The 14,193-nt window shown below is 37.2% G+C and overlaps 1 protein-coding gene across 1 annotated transcript in view; it reads right to left on the bottom strand.

Annotated features, from left to right (window-relative positions):
- PTPRN2 (protein tyrosine phosphatase receptor type N2) overlaps positions 1 to 14,193 on the bottom strand; it is a 643,008-nt gene that overhangs the window by 27,339 nt on the left and 601,476 nt on the right. The window contains exons 18-20 of the mRNA XM_051812861.1: positions 7,903 to 8,022; positions 6,596 to 6,762; positions 908 to 961 (exon numbers count right to left, since the gene is read on the bottom strand). Of these exons, the coding sequence (XP_051668821.1) occupies positions 908 to 961; positions 6,596 to 6,762; positions 7,903 to 8,022 (341 nt within the window). The remainder of the gene's footprint in view (positions 1 to 907; positions 962 to 6,595; positions 6,763 to 7,902; positions 8,023 to 14,193) is intronic.

The following is a 14,193-nucleotide window of genomic DNA, read 5'->3' as shown; positions in this document are numbered from 1 at the left end:
CGATCAGGATCAATAAAAACAAAAACTGATGAGCTGATGGTACATAGTTCCATCCACTGTAGTAAGGAAACAACGAGAAACTTGAAGGCTCTTCATTCTGGTTCAGATATTTATTATCTCAGGTTTCCTGAAGGCAATGCAAACAAGCCTCCTCTGGAGCATTCACCTCTGCTGAGGCCTCCTTGCATCCAGTGGAAGGTGACTCAGCTGAACCAGGTGAGAAACACATCCCCTCCCTCCTCAGTACCACCCAAAGTGGAGTGCCACATGGCAAACATCCTGCCTCTTAGCAGGGCGGGTTTTCTACCTTCATTATCTACAAGGATATTTTTGATAAGTAGTGCAGCATTCTCCTTACAACTCAGAACCTCCAATGGCAAAACACAACATTATAGTAAAGTTTTCCATTGACCTGCCTGACAGCCTTCGTGTGCATCTATCAGATTGTCAGGCCTAAAAATAACCTGTGATTAAAGGATTACTCAGGCAGTTTTCCACTCCCTGACACTGCCCTCTTACCATGATCTCTAAAAGCAAGCAAAGAAGAAATAAAACATAACTATCTGTTAATAAAATAAGGCTAAATTGGGAGGGAATGCAAAAAACCTCCATAATTTTGAAGATATATGAAATTGAAGTGCTACTTATACTGGAAAGTCTGACCATACATTGTTAAGTCACAGCTCGATGTCTACAAAATCATATGAAAGGATAATTTTATTATGAAAACAGATCCTAAGTATTAGTTAGCATTAAAACCCAGTTGAATTCAACTTAATACCTTCAGCTTACCTCACTATCTGTTTAGTGATTAATCTAAAGCTTTAACTTGCCCACTTAACTTATATCTATATTAAATTCTAACACATATAGATCTCTCTAAAGCTATTTTAGAAATTGTACTTGCCTGCAATGAACAACTACTGGACAAGAGCGACCCCTGTAGCACTTGTTTACTTTTCTGTAATAAAACAGACACAAAAAATTAATTAAGCACATTATAACTTTTTCTTTAGCCAACTGTCAAAAATAAGCAATAAGAAAATGCAAATATTGCTGTCTTTAAAGAAATACTCAGGATGATAATTTCTTAATATAACGAGCAGTTGTTAGGTACATAATCTTGTTTAAAGTTTACTTCTGCTTTGCTGCTGTAGAAATCCCAGAAAACATCCCATTATTACTGTTGTCTAGGCAAAATAAATGAACTATTTTCTCAAAAGGTTCATGTATCTCCAAAATTAAGATTACCTTGAGATGCTTTAATTTTAAAGCAAACTCTGGGTTCATGAGCTTGCTCAAAGAAATATCAAGGGGCATCAAACTGAATACAAAATTAAAAATGGCTAATCCAGTACTCTTTGTACAATGTGTGCTGATTTGTAACACTACTTCTTCCCAGAAAGGCAAATACCAAATCTCCTGAAAGGCTTCTTAAAAATTCTAAAATGTAATGCATTGTAGTAAAAATAACTAAATCCATCAGTAAGCTTTACTGCTTTGGTTCTACTTCAAAAGTCTTATACATTTTATATTTAAATATTGTTGTTTTCAACAGCTTCCTAGTTAAACAGTCTCAGTGGCAAGAGGATATATGTGAAATCAATCAATAAAAGTACAGTCATAGAATAGGTCTGCTGATACGTAAACTCAATGAAAGAATTAACTAGTGCTCAAGCAAACCGAGACACTTAGTCTAAGAACAGAGCCCACAAAATTGGTTTAATTCCATTTAAATTGCCTTACAAAACCCCAAATCCCAAGCCCTCTCTTTCGCTCTAGGATATATTTTGCATGTCAAGTATGTTACAGGCCCAAAAACCCATAAAATATGCACACATATGTTAACAAGGCAAGATGAATAAAGACTAAAATGGGAAAGCATTGCTTCAGGAAATCAAAACCTTCCATTCAAATTATTTGATGAGGTGTTTGAGTTTACTGGAGCTAGAAGGTCTCCTATAAAACCATTTCATAGGGCAGCTTTCAAGGGGTGTCCAGACCCTCCAATAGTTCCCATCTCAGTGCAAGTGTCACACAGGATCCTGATGGCTAAACTGAACTGAGCTGCTGAAATTTGGCAACAGTGGTATGATGTTATTATGAATTTTAAAGCATAACTAACCTACTGAATCATTTAGTTCTTGGCTGTTCAACTATTCACCAACATCTGTGCTGTGAAAACATGCATATATCTTTAAACATTGCTTACAGTATAGCCTGAGGATGCCTAAACTTCTGACAGGGTGTTGGGATACCTGGAACTCAACCCAAACAGGCTATGAAGGTGTTGGTGATATCCCATGAAACTATGTTTTCCCATTCTGCTTTTTGTTATTTAATATTCTAACCAAACTTGAAAACAATATTAAGTTCTTGTAATTATTCCCTTTAAACATTTGAATTCAGGAGTTTTTCACAATTCTTACTCTCTTGGTTACTTATGTAAATCATACTTGCAGAGACATCCTGTCTCTATTTATATGCCCTGGATGTAAGTAATTAATGCAGTAGAACAATGTTGTGTGAAATAAGTGGTAAGTCATTGAGGAGCACTTGACTTCAGAAGTTAAATGGACCATTTATAGGTCCATAAATACATATATACACAGGCAGTACCAAGCAAAACCTCAGTGACTTAAGCTGCAGCAGACTTTACACATGAATGAATCATTCAATTCTTGATGGACATATCTGAGGATCAGCTGCTTCTATATGATATAAAGCCTGATATTTATTTTTGTATTGTACAATAAGTTATATTTGAAATGTCTTTACAGACACGTGATACAATCAGCCTGCATTTCCTGATGTGCAGCTGGTCATCCTCCCCCCATCCCCATCATGTGTATTAGCAAAGAGTTGTTTTTGCATTTGAAGTATTAAATAAAAGCTAATCACTACAGAGGGGTATTTACCATTTTTCTTTCTGCTTGTGTGGTTCCTTTGTTCCTTGCATGGTCCCACTAATATGATATTTGCATGTTGTGACTAGCCATCTACCAAAGTCCTAATATAATTTCAATGACAAACTTGATCTAAATCTATCAGACCTCTCAGTAAATCAGACAGCCAGAGACACATGTTAGGGAAAGACACCTTATGTTTGTCAGTTTTATTGAAGGCGTTTCAAACATTTTCATTATCACACATTTCAGAAAACACATTAAAACAAAGGGTTTCAATCCAGCTGGTTCAGAGCTTTGTCTATATATAGTTTATGAAAATATTTAGAAATGCAGCAACATCTCATTTCATTCTTAATTCTGGCTAATGAGAGTGAGCTGAAAATTCATCAGTAAGCAAAGTTCTTGAATGTTGAAGAAAATATATATTATATATATATATATATATACATATACAGGAAGAATTAACTTAGAAAGAATGATTAGTAATACAAACCAACCCTTGGCTCATTGAGTGAAAAAGAAATCATCATGCAAACCATCAGCAAGCAAAGGTCAGAGGTCGTTAGAGGCTCAGAAAAGGGGTTTCCCACATTGTCCCTGCAGCAGAGTCACAGTTTCCAATGATCACTTTTGTGACTATGCAACTGGGCTCATATTACTAGCTGCAACATCACAAAAATGACACTGGCAACCGCTAATTAGCTGGCAAAATAAGAATTTGTCCATTTTTAAAGTGAGCAGTGTTAGTAAATGCCATTGCACACAGCGAGAAGTGATAGCATAATAGATATATATTTTAAGCAAAGCCCTCACATGTGATGCTAATTATCTTTTAGCTTAGCAGTCCCTCTTTAAAGTGTAAATGTGCTCCCTCTGGGCTCAAGAAATATTTAATGACACATATCAGTGCATGACTAACAAGCTAGTCCAGAGCAATAATGATTGGTCTATTGTTCAAAATGAAATTAGGACTCCAGAAGCATTTAAAACTGACCAGTGTTTTCCGTAGTAGCCTCACCTCTCAGGGACTGTCTTTTGTATAGATTTGTGAAATATATAGAATAATCTCTTTTTGGCAATTTATACCTACATTATGACAGTATGATAGATTATTCAGCAAGGTTTAATGTATCTTCTAGATGCAAAATCATCTAAATCACTGTCTGATACATAGTAAGAGAAATGTAAGCTTTCAGTTTTCAAAGAGACTAGGAAAATTTACTTCAATAAAAATTTTAAGGTCCATATTTCCACAGACAGACTCTGGGCAAGGTAATTTTGGGAATCCAATTTTTCTTGGTGATGAATTATAAAAAATAGAGGGTTGGTTATGTATATGCTTAATTTCATATATGTATGTGAATATATAAATATACACACATATCCATATATATATACAAACACACTGAATGCACATAAAAACATAGATAAGATTAAAAGAAATGAGAGTAGTCCCCTCCTAGCACTACCCTACTAAGAGTATGGTAGCACTGTCAGGCATTTGTTCTGGGGGCTTTATGACTCAGCTGTTGTAATCCAGCGGAGTTTGTACTTTAAATAGAAAGCTTCAGGTGCAAAACATGTATTGTATAAATGAATTCCAAATACAATATTTTAGCAATAGTGCATTAGGTTTTTTGTCATTAAAAAAAACAAAAAAAAAAAAAGAAAGAAAAAGAAAAACAAAAGATCAGATGACCAAGAAAACTGAGATTCATAGACCAGCTATTTTGCATGCCAAAATTCCTTTTCAGGCGGAATTTTACTATGCATTCAGCACTATGAGTTCATTGTACAAAATCTGCACGTAGCAAATGATTACAGTCCCCTACGCTGGACTGTGAATACATGTGAAATGAACACTCAGAATTCAATTAAATCTTAACAGGTTCATTCCCATACTGGCTTTAAATACAAAGAGTGGCAGCTCCACTACTTTTCTCATCTAGTTATCATTTTTCTTTTTCAAAGTATTGCACAACACTTCTTCAGCTCGGCTATTTAACCCTTACACAATGTCACCCTAAGAAGCGCTTTCTTGGTGATGTGAACTGTGACTTACTGTAGATCTAATCCTGCAGCTCATGCAGGGACCTCAATCTTTACTGAAGCAAGTCAGGGCTGAGGCACTCCAAACTTCAGATGTCCTGGCTGTACAGGCTCATTTGTACTCTAGTTAGAATTGCTACCAGATTTCCCACTAACTTTAAAAAGAGCGAAGTCGGTCGCTGCATTGGCTCTGTGCTGCACCTCACACAGCTTAATGGAACCGACTCAGAATTTTCAGCACAGAAATTCACTACAGGCAACTTCCTCAGTACCACAAGCAAAGGGAAATCAACCTATAAAAATCATATTCAAGTTGAACCCAGAGAAGAAGACCTTGAAAATTCAATTTACAATTTCAACTCCATCCTATGCTTCCTTTCTCCACTATTGCTTTTGTGTTGGGCCTGTAGCAGATCCTCACATTCTCACCTGGTCACAGCCCCAAGTGACTCACAGCAGCTGTACTCTGTTACCCAACCTGCACCGTGTGAGATGACTCTGTGCTCTGAAAAGCCTTGCAAGATGTACAAGAATACTGAATGGATGAAGGGCGGCATTAAGTCCCAAATTTTTAAGGGTAAAATTTTGCCAACAGACAACTGTGCAAACAGCTCCTGTTGGATACATGCCAGCTTCTCCCCTCGGGTGCAGACTGCACAACTTCCACTGGCGTCAGTCAGAGCTTCCAGCACTTATTGAAAGAAACAAGTTTGGACCTTTTGAGCGCTGAGCCCCTTATAATCACTTCGGGGGGTTGTAGATAATATTGTAGTGCAGAGAGAACAACACGCGATCCCACAGGCCGCTTGTGGATTGAGAACCAACTCCCCAAACCTCTCGGAGATTCTTTTCATTAGTCATAAGCGCATCACTGTGGATTAGCTGATACACGCTAACACCTACACATGATGCACTGGGCACGGTTTGCAATCAAATGAAGATTATTTCGCTCCAGTATTTATCATGCATGGCTTTAATTTTCAAATTAAAATTTAGATAGACACAGCAAACGTTAGAGAAGGTGGCAAGGACTTTCACAGGTTTTTGCCTTTGTGTATTTGTATTTCAAAGCCACATGGACTTTCTTTAAAATTCCAGAGGGTATGCTTTGTCAACACTTTCGTATGCTTTCTCAAATTTTCACCTTCCTGCGGCCAAAGGTCTACAGACCTCACTGTTGGATCCTTATGAGCATATGCTCCCATGGGAATGACGTTATCGCCATATGACTCCATTGTGATTCTTTTTTCCAAGCATGCTCATACTTCCTAATTTATTTGTGAGAGTCCTGAAATAAGGATCTTAGAGGAGCCACACAAAAAGCCTGGAAATTTCAGAATGGATAAATTCTTGAAAAACAAAGAATTACAGAAGCAGCACTGAAGAACTGTACAAAAGGAGGAAAGGTATCGATCTCTGAACGGTAAATGAGTATGTCTTAAAACCAGGAAACATCTCTGTGTGAAACAACACTAAACATCAACCTATTGCAGATATTTGTGTTAGTTTAGCATTGTGACATCACAGGTTGAGGAACCCCCTTTCAAACCAAAAATCTTTAAAGGACGAATAAAAGCACTAGTCTAGTTCCTCAGACCAGTATCATCTTAAACAAGGAGTCATACTTGGTGCTTTACCTGCGGAAATCCAGAAGTGATCTCGTGGAAGCAGGAACCCTCTGATCGTTCCAGCTAAGGAAGTGGAACTGTGTCACTGTGCGTGTCTCGTTTGTCTGCAGGTTCTTCAGGTAGAAGCTCCTCACGAGGAAATCCTCACACCAGATGTGCTCAGAGACAAGATTTACCTACACCCACGGGAAGGAACAAATAGAGATCAGCAATTTTGGTTGCAAGTCACGTCTTCAGGATTGCAGGTGTAAGAGGTCTGGGATGAAGGAAATGCATGAAAATTTTATTTTTATTAGCAAATTGGCCAGTACTGCGGAGAAAAAATAAAACTGATATAGCAGTGTAGTTGTCAGAAAGGGGTTAGCTGCCTCTGCTATTGTACTGAAAACATAAGAAAAATCTTGACAATTTTAATGCAAAAGAAAATTCACTAAGTTTATAACATTATGTGAATACAAAAGGTCATTTGTACTGAAAATGTCCTAGACTGGCAATTGCTTTCTATCTGGAATTGCCCACAAGTGCATTGCCCAGGACACTCTTGGAGGTCTTAAAAATCTGAGTTGAACTCATATGAGAAGTGAAAATTTGGTTTCTTTGCTATGAAGAAAAATAAGCATTAAAAAATGCAGCTTCTTTGCAGAGCTCATCTTTTCAGGCAGTGAGTTTGTTCGCATTTTAGCTTAAATAACAATATTTCTTCACAATATCTCCCCATTTCTTTGTATTTGGCATTGTGGTGTTATTTTCTTCCTCTACACAGTTGGACAACTGGAAAAATCTGACAGCCGTTGTCAATGTTACATAGCAAGAAAACTGTTGATACGATATTTTGGGCTAGAAATGCAGAGCGGAAAATAAAAATATATATTTGTTGTTGTGACTGAGACAAGAGGTAAAAATAGATAGGATTAATTACTACAGCAATATAGAGGCTTTTCTGCAAAGATATACATATGTCTTTCCTAAGGCAAAATTCACTAGTTCTAAAAATACTATTTTCCTATAAAATATAAATACACGCTCTCATATATCAACCACTTGCAAAACCATTTGAAAAGCAAAATTACCGCCCTTATTAAAATTGTAATATTTGACTCACTATTTCCTATATTTTATTCGATGGAAACTACCTGGCTATGAAAGCTGCACGCCAGCTTTTTGCAAATCTGAAAGCACTCGAAGGCACACCAAGCGTGTCTAAGAGCCCTCAGCTCGACCTCCAAGTTAGATCGGTTTCAACACCGTTTCGCCCCGTGTGAAACCAACCCGTGCACTTACTGTCACGTTTGCAACCGGATATTTTGTGTAGGTACCTCATAGATGTGGTAGAGGTTTGACCCTTCGTCTGGCCAATAGTGGTAGCACTGTTTGACTCCGTTTTCCACGAGGGGTGTCAGCATGACAATAACGACACAGCCGTTCTCCCAGACCATCTGCAGACAAAGAAAGACACCGTGGCCACATTGTGACTGCCTAATTACTGCGTGACATGTATAATTACTGCACTCAGACACACAATCAAAATTTATTCCATTCACAGGAAATTTATTTCATTTTCATTAGACACTTTTACTCTGCAGCTGCTTTCAAATCCCCGAATAAACTGGCACCATATTTTGCAGGCGTCCATGAAATATTAAAGAATTTCCCGCAAATTCAATTCGGGTCATCCACAAAATCTCTCCTTGCTCCTGGTACTGTGTTCAGCTGCTTTTCTGTCAAACTTTTAGATCCACTAAAGGAAAACTGAATGATGCTAGCAGAACACCCAGCTATTTAAGATTTGATATTTAACACTAAAGCAGCACGGACCTACTGAAGTCACACAAACTGAAACTTGTTTCTGTTCTCAGCCCTGTGCCTTTTCTCAGTTTGCCAAGTAGCAAAAGTCATTAAAGTGCTGCATTACTGAAACAATCATAAAAGTTGCACCTGAACAAAAATAATGAAGAAAAGACAGGAAAAACCCAAATGAAATCTATTCTTCCAGAAATGTTTCAGAGGAATAAATCATCCCTCCAAATGCACATTTATAAAAGATTTGTTGCAAACATGCATTACTTTCTCTTTCCTTCATTTTTTCCTTTATTTTCTTTCTTCCTTTTTCTTTCTTTTCCTTTCTCTTTTTCCTTTTCTCCGTCTTTTTCTTGTTTATATTTTATTTTCCTTTCCTTATTTTTTTTTGTTCTCTCCCCTTGCCCTTTCTCTTTTCTAGTTCTCTTTTCTCCTTTTACTTTCCTTTTTTTTTTTTTTCTGGAGATAGAAGGAAAGTCCAACTGCTGCTGCTCTCACAGAGCACAAGTACTGCAGGAACAGAGGAAAACAGAGTATCTTCACTGCCAGCATGATCCCTTAATAATTTAGACCAGTCACAGAGTAGGATACAGGAATCCAGCACATCCTCAACTAAAGCATTTGTGGATGTCTTCCACAAACAGCAAACAAGCAGAGATGCTCGGGTCTGGCATATCTCTGTTCCAAACACAGCCCATGGCTGAACAAAAAGGCTCCTATGAATTAATACCAAGCAGCATAATTACTAAAAACTGTTATTATTATGCTGTACATTGATGTTATATTTGCATACAACTTTCATTGTCTTTTTACTAGCATATAAAATTACTAAATGTAGAGCAAACTGCTCTTTTTGTGAAGGGTTATGTTTATTTCACAGAAATATTTATAAGCAACTGTATTGACATGTAAATTTTGTCAACAAAAAAGGCCTTTGTCTAAACTGTGCAAAGATGAGATGATACATTCAATTCAAGGATTATTTTTTTTAATTACGTATCAAATAAAAAGGTTTCCCATTCATGGATAATGATGTTGTCTTCTCTTTTAAGAAGAGCTTGCATATAGAAAAACAAATAACATTTTTCTTCCCTTTTTTTCATTTTGCAACATAATTAAAACAACTTTTAAAACCAGCCTAGAATCATTTAGAGAAATGAATCTAGAGTTTGCACAGAATAGGATTATTTATCATTTTGATAGAAGTGGGGAGAAAATTACAGTGGAATTTAAGAATAAAAAATAATCTTTCTTATCTGTTTTCTTTTTTCTCCTTAAAAGATTTTTTTAAATAAAAATACTGTAATTCCCTCATCATCATGTTAAAATCTCAGAATGCCACAAACCATTTAAAAATACTTTAAAATTATAGACATTTTACACACAGATGTAGATTTGTCATTCGTATCTTTTATGTACTGCATTTCAGGCCACAGCTGGGAACCTTCTTTATATGTAAGGAAGATGTTACAGATTTCATTCATTCTAACGTAGTTTCACTTTTTCAGTCAGCAATCAGACTAAGATAAGAATTCAAAACATGCATCTTACTTTAAAACTAGCCCCACTAAATCAGTACTTCCATCACATAACGATTTAATGTGCCTCTAGAAGGTATAGAAGCTCATTGAAGCCATTACGAAAATGAGGAGAAACACAGTTTTTATGAGTGTAATAAAAATACAATGATCTAGACCATAAACTAATCATCGAGCACTCTGCCTGTGCCACCCAAGTGTAACATTATAAAAGCCCACTCATTTAGAGAGGAATTCTTACAGTTTGGCAACCCTGTTCATTGGTTCAAAGATAGAGCATTTCATTAGAGAAGGGCTGTCTGCATCTCTGAAGATTTCATTAAGCATAAATCCAAATGAAAGTTAATTTAAACAAACAATTTCAAAGTTACTCTGGGGTATAATATTTCTTTTAGGTCATTGTGTGAAAAGTAGGAGTCAAATCTACTAAATCAAGAAGGCAATACCACCTAGTGCCATCATCCCTGTTACAACAACTGCCCCTGCATCTCCTGTGCTTACAATTGAGATGGGATTTCCACTAAGGCTCACAGCCTGTGACTGGAGGACTACAGCATTTTCTTTGTTTCCTTGCTAATTCAAATATTAGAACATCTGGCTGGTATCTGGATTTCTTCCCAAATAATGGGGAAGCGGGACGAATCAAAAGCAGTTCAGAGAGTTTTATACTGGTATTGGTTCACCTCTCCATCTTTAGCTCCTTGGTGAGTTTTTCAGAAGCTGCATTTCCCAGCACTGACACTTTGCTGTGCTCAGGGTGGAGATATGTCCATGAACTGGAAAGTGGCCCCAAAGAGTGTGTCTTGGTAGCAAAAGAACTGGTTACAGAGACCAGGTGTGTACAATCCCAGTAGAGCCTCTGGAGAAGTGCCTCTGGCTACCAAAGAGACATTTCAGCTGGGCTTAGAGAATAAAGGAGGAGGTTTGGTGGTGAACTCATGGTAATTCTCATACTTCTGAACTTTGTGTGCTTGCACAATAGAAAGTAAGTCAATGCATGTGATAGAAGAATGAAGAGAATATCAAGCCCTGAGGGTAGAGTCTTTTATGTTTAGGTAGAGCCCAGCAAAGTTAAGCCTTAGACTCTAACTGTCTATAAAATTTAAACATTTATATATATATCATACACGCATATATATTTGAAATATGTAAAACTAAACTTATTCAAATCACTTAGCACAGGTAGTTTGCAAATTATGGTAATACTTCCAGGAGAAGAAGAAATGTTGAACAGAGTCTTCTGAATGGAAGAGATAAAGTCTGAGTTACATGCAGGAGCTCACTGCAGAGCTCACAGAGTGTGCTTGGCTGAAAAGAGAGAACAGTGTGTAATTTTGTGTGACGTCTGCCCTCAGCCTATAGGCCTGGAAAGTAACATGTTAATGATCTTTAATGAGGTTCTGCTGTATGCATCATTCTCAAAACACTTCTTAGACAAGAATGACACCATCCTGTTCCACTTATTGCAAATTAAAGGCTGAATCCTGCAACCCAAAGATGAGCAGTGTGTTTGAGATCTGCAGGATTCCCTGTTGATGAAATGCACCAAGTGTGGAGACCTCATGCTGTGGTTATCCAGCATGCCAGTCCCATACAAAGGACTTCCACACTGGGATGAATTATATTTAGTACGAATTACTTGAGGAGGAGCACAGAATTGATTTTTTAAGCAAGGAGAAAAATAAAGTCACGAATAGTAGAACCAGTGTTACAAAACTGCCATAAATCTGATAAAACATTATTTTTTTGATAGCTTATATTTGAAAATGTTTACTAGCTTGTAAATAAAATGGTTAGTATGAAACTCCTTTTTTTTTGAAGCTTCTTTTTGTAATGAATGATCCTCCCCAAACTTATTTTTCAGTCATTTTCTTAATTTTAGTGATGGGGAAATGACAAGATATGAGCTCTGCCCAGATGCTCTTCTTTTAATGGAGACTAGTGGAGAAGTTTCTAAAATGTGATGATTTAAATGTAGAAAATAGATGAGATAATCAGTTAAATACAGCAAGTTCACTAAATATAACAGGCTAATCACACCAGCTGCTTTCTGGGAGAGATTTCCAACAAACTATAGAATGTGCCTTTTCAGTCTTTTAGGCTTCCAATATAGTTGGAAAATACAAAGATTTGGAAAAGCAGAAAAAACAGCAAAGAGAACCCAAATAATTTCAATGATAATCAAAACTCAACATGAATAAACACAACTCCTAAAAGAACCCAACAAAGCAAGGTACTAACGCTTGCTGGGTCAGATAATATTCTTCCCATTACATATTGTGAAAATAATTAACTCAACTGTGACTTCTTTCAAGCTTTAAAAGAAAGGAGACCTTTTAACTGAAGAAAAAAAATGGCGGGGAATTTAGATTTTTGTTTATCAACTAGAACTTCACAATCTATGCCAGTCAAAAAGTAATACAAATGATTTTTGCAAACTGCTTTGTTTGAAAATGACTTATCATTTTGATATGAAAAGGGTCAAATCTGGCAAGGTCAGAATTGCCACTTGCAAAATCATAGCAGTGCCTGACAGCTAAGCCAACCTGTATGTTGAAAAATTAATGATCAACAATCTGTTTTTAATTTAAAAAGTATCTGACTGCAGCTGAAAAGATGGCTTCAGAGAGGGCCATATATAAATATGAAGTCATCAGTCTGGCTCCCTGTATTATGTCCCCTGCTGTTGCAGCATCACTTGTTTGGAAGTCATTGGGAAAGGCAAACTCAAGATGATTGCATGTGTTGCGATAATTTATGCTTTCTCAGAGAGACATAAACTGCTCTTATTCTTCTCAGTAGACTCCTAACTCAAGTCTTATTATTAAATAATTTAAATATGAGCTCTGTTTAGAATTGCAGTGCTGACAAAACCACATCAAGGAGCAAAAGTCCACAAAAATCGTCAGTAATTAGCTTTGCACTTTAGTATTGAAAAGACGTAAGCTAAGCAGTAAAGGGATACAAATTTTGTAAGGACCACTTCTAAGTACCTTCTCCAACCACAGCCATAATTAGAAGTGAGCATGGCAAATGCACACTCCTTTACTGAATGCCTATGGAATTTCTAATGCTATATTTATTTCTCATGGCTTGACAAGTTACTAGAGCTCTAGGGGCTACTGTTCTGTGCCTACATCTCCCTTGCTGTTTTTCTTTTATTAAATTAAAATATGCATATTTTACACATTGAATTGTATTCTACTGGTTTTCATCTGCTCTTCTTTCTGAAGGTGAGAACTGATTAGACATGCAGGAAGTCTCATCCCAGGCAAGGAAAATAAAACTTGGGAATCAAAACTGCTGGAAAGCACCATGTTCTGTACATAACAAAATGCAGAAGAGTAATTTAGTCTGTAAATTAATTTCAACACTCACAAAACGTGCTGAACTGGGAGCACAGAAACCAGCAATTAGAGCTGAATAGGGTTTGGTACAGTTGTTCCTACTCAGCCCATGGGCTTGGAACACTGATTTTGCAGGAAGACTCATTCAGCTACAGGGACATGGTCTCCTGCCACTGGGATTTGCCCTTGGAGATCACTGATGAGTAATCCTTTCTGCAGAGGAAACAATCAACTGACAGTATTTTGGATTTCTTTTGTTGAATTCCAAAACTGGAAGAGAGAACCAAGTGCTGCTGATCAGACATGCAAAGATTTATCGTGTCCTCGAGACTGAGACTCAGGAATCAGTTCTTAACATTCCAGTCTGATCTGGGAGGAAACCAATAGTCAGTTTTTGAGTGGGTGCTGATAATTTACTCCTGAAAATGGGTAGAGAAAATTAAAAATAGTTTTAGATTAAGAAATGCAGGTCTGGGGCAATGAAAAGCAAATGGCAATTGAAATCCCTGGCTCACATTAGGGCTGTGGACTTTATTCTTGGGACTCCTTCCCCATTTTACATTTAATAGTCTTGCAATACAAGTAAAAAATAATCAAGGGAGCAAAGATTAGGTTTCCCCACTCAATGTAACTACAACAGTGCAAACCTCCACTCCAGGGAGCTCTCTCTTTTTTTGTTGGCAAGACGCGTCCAGCTTTAACAAGTAGGGTGAAGAGCATTTCCAAGACTATTTCATGTACTGGCTAAAAGTGGAGGAAGGATGGGGTAGTGAAAAGCATGGGTTTGATTCAGAACATGTAGGATGAAGCATTTCCTTGCTTCCTAGAGGAGCATCCTAACCACAAAGGGGCAGCACCGTAAATCTGCCTTCCTGGTCTTGCATCTGACCTGGTGCTGTTCATGAGTGGTATCTGCTCTGTCACC

Source organism: Manacus candei, unplaced genomic scaffold, assembly GCF_025592945.1.
Source record: "Manacus candei isolate 608988 ecotype Guabito, Panama unplaced genomic scaffold, ASM2559294v1 h1tg000089l, whole genome shotgun sequence".
Lineage (NCBI taxonomy): Eukaryota > Metazoa > Chordata > Aves > Passeriformes > Pipridae > Manacus > Manacus candei.
The sequence above is the reverse complement of the archived record's forward strand: the minus strand, read 5'-3'. Positions and strand labels throughout refer to the sequence as shown.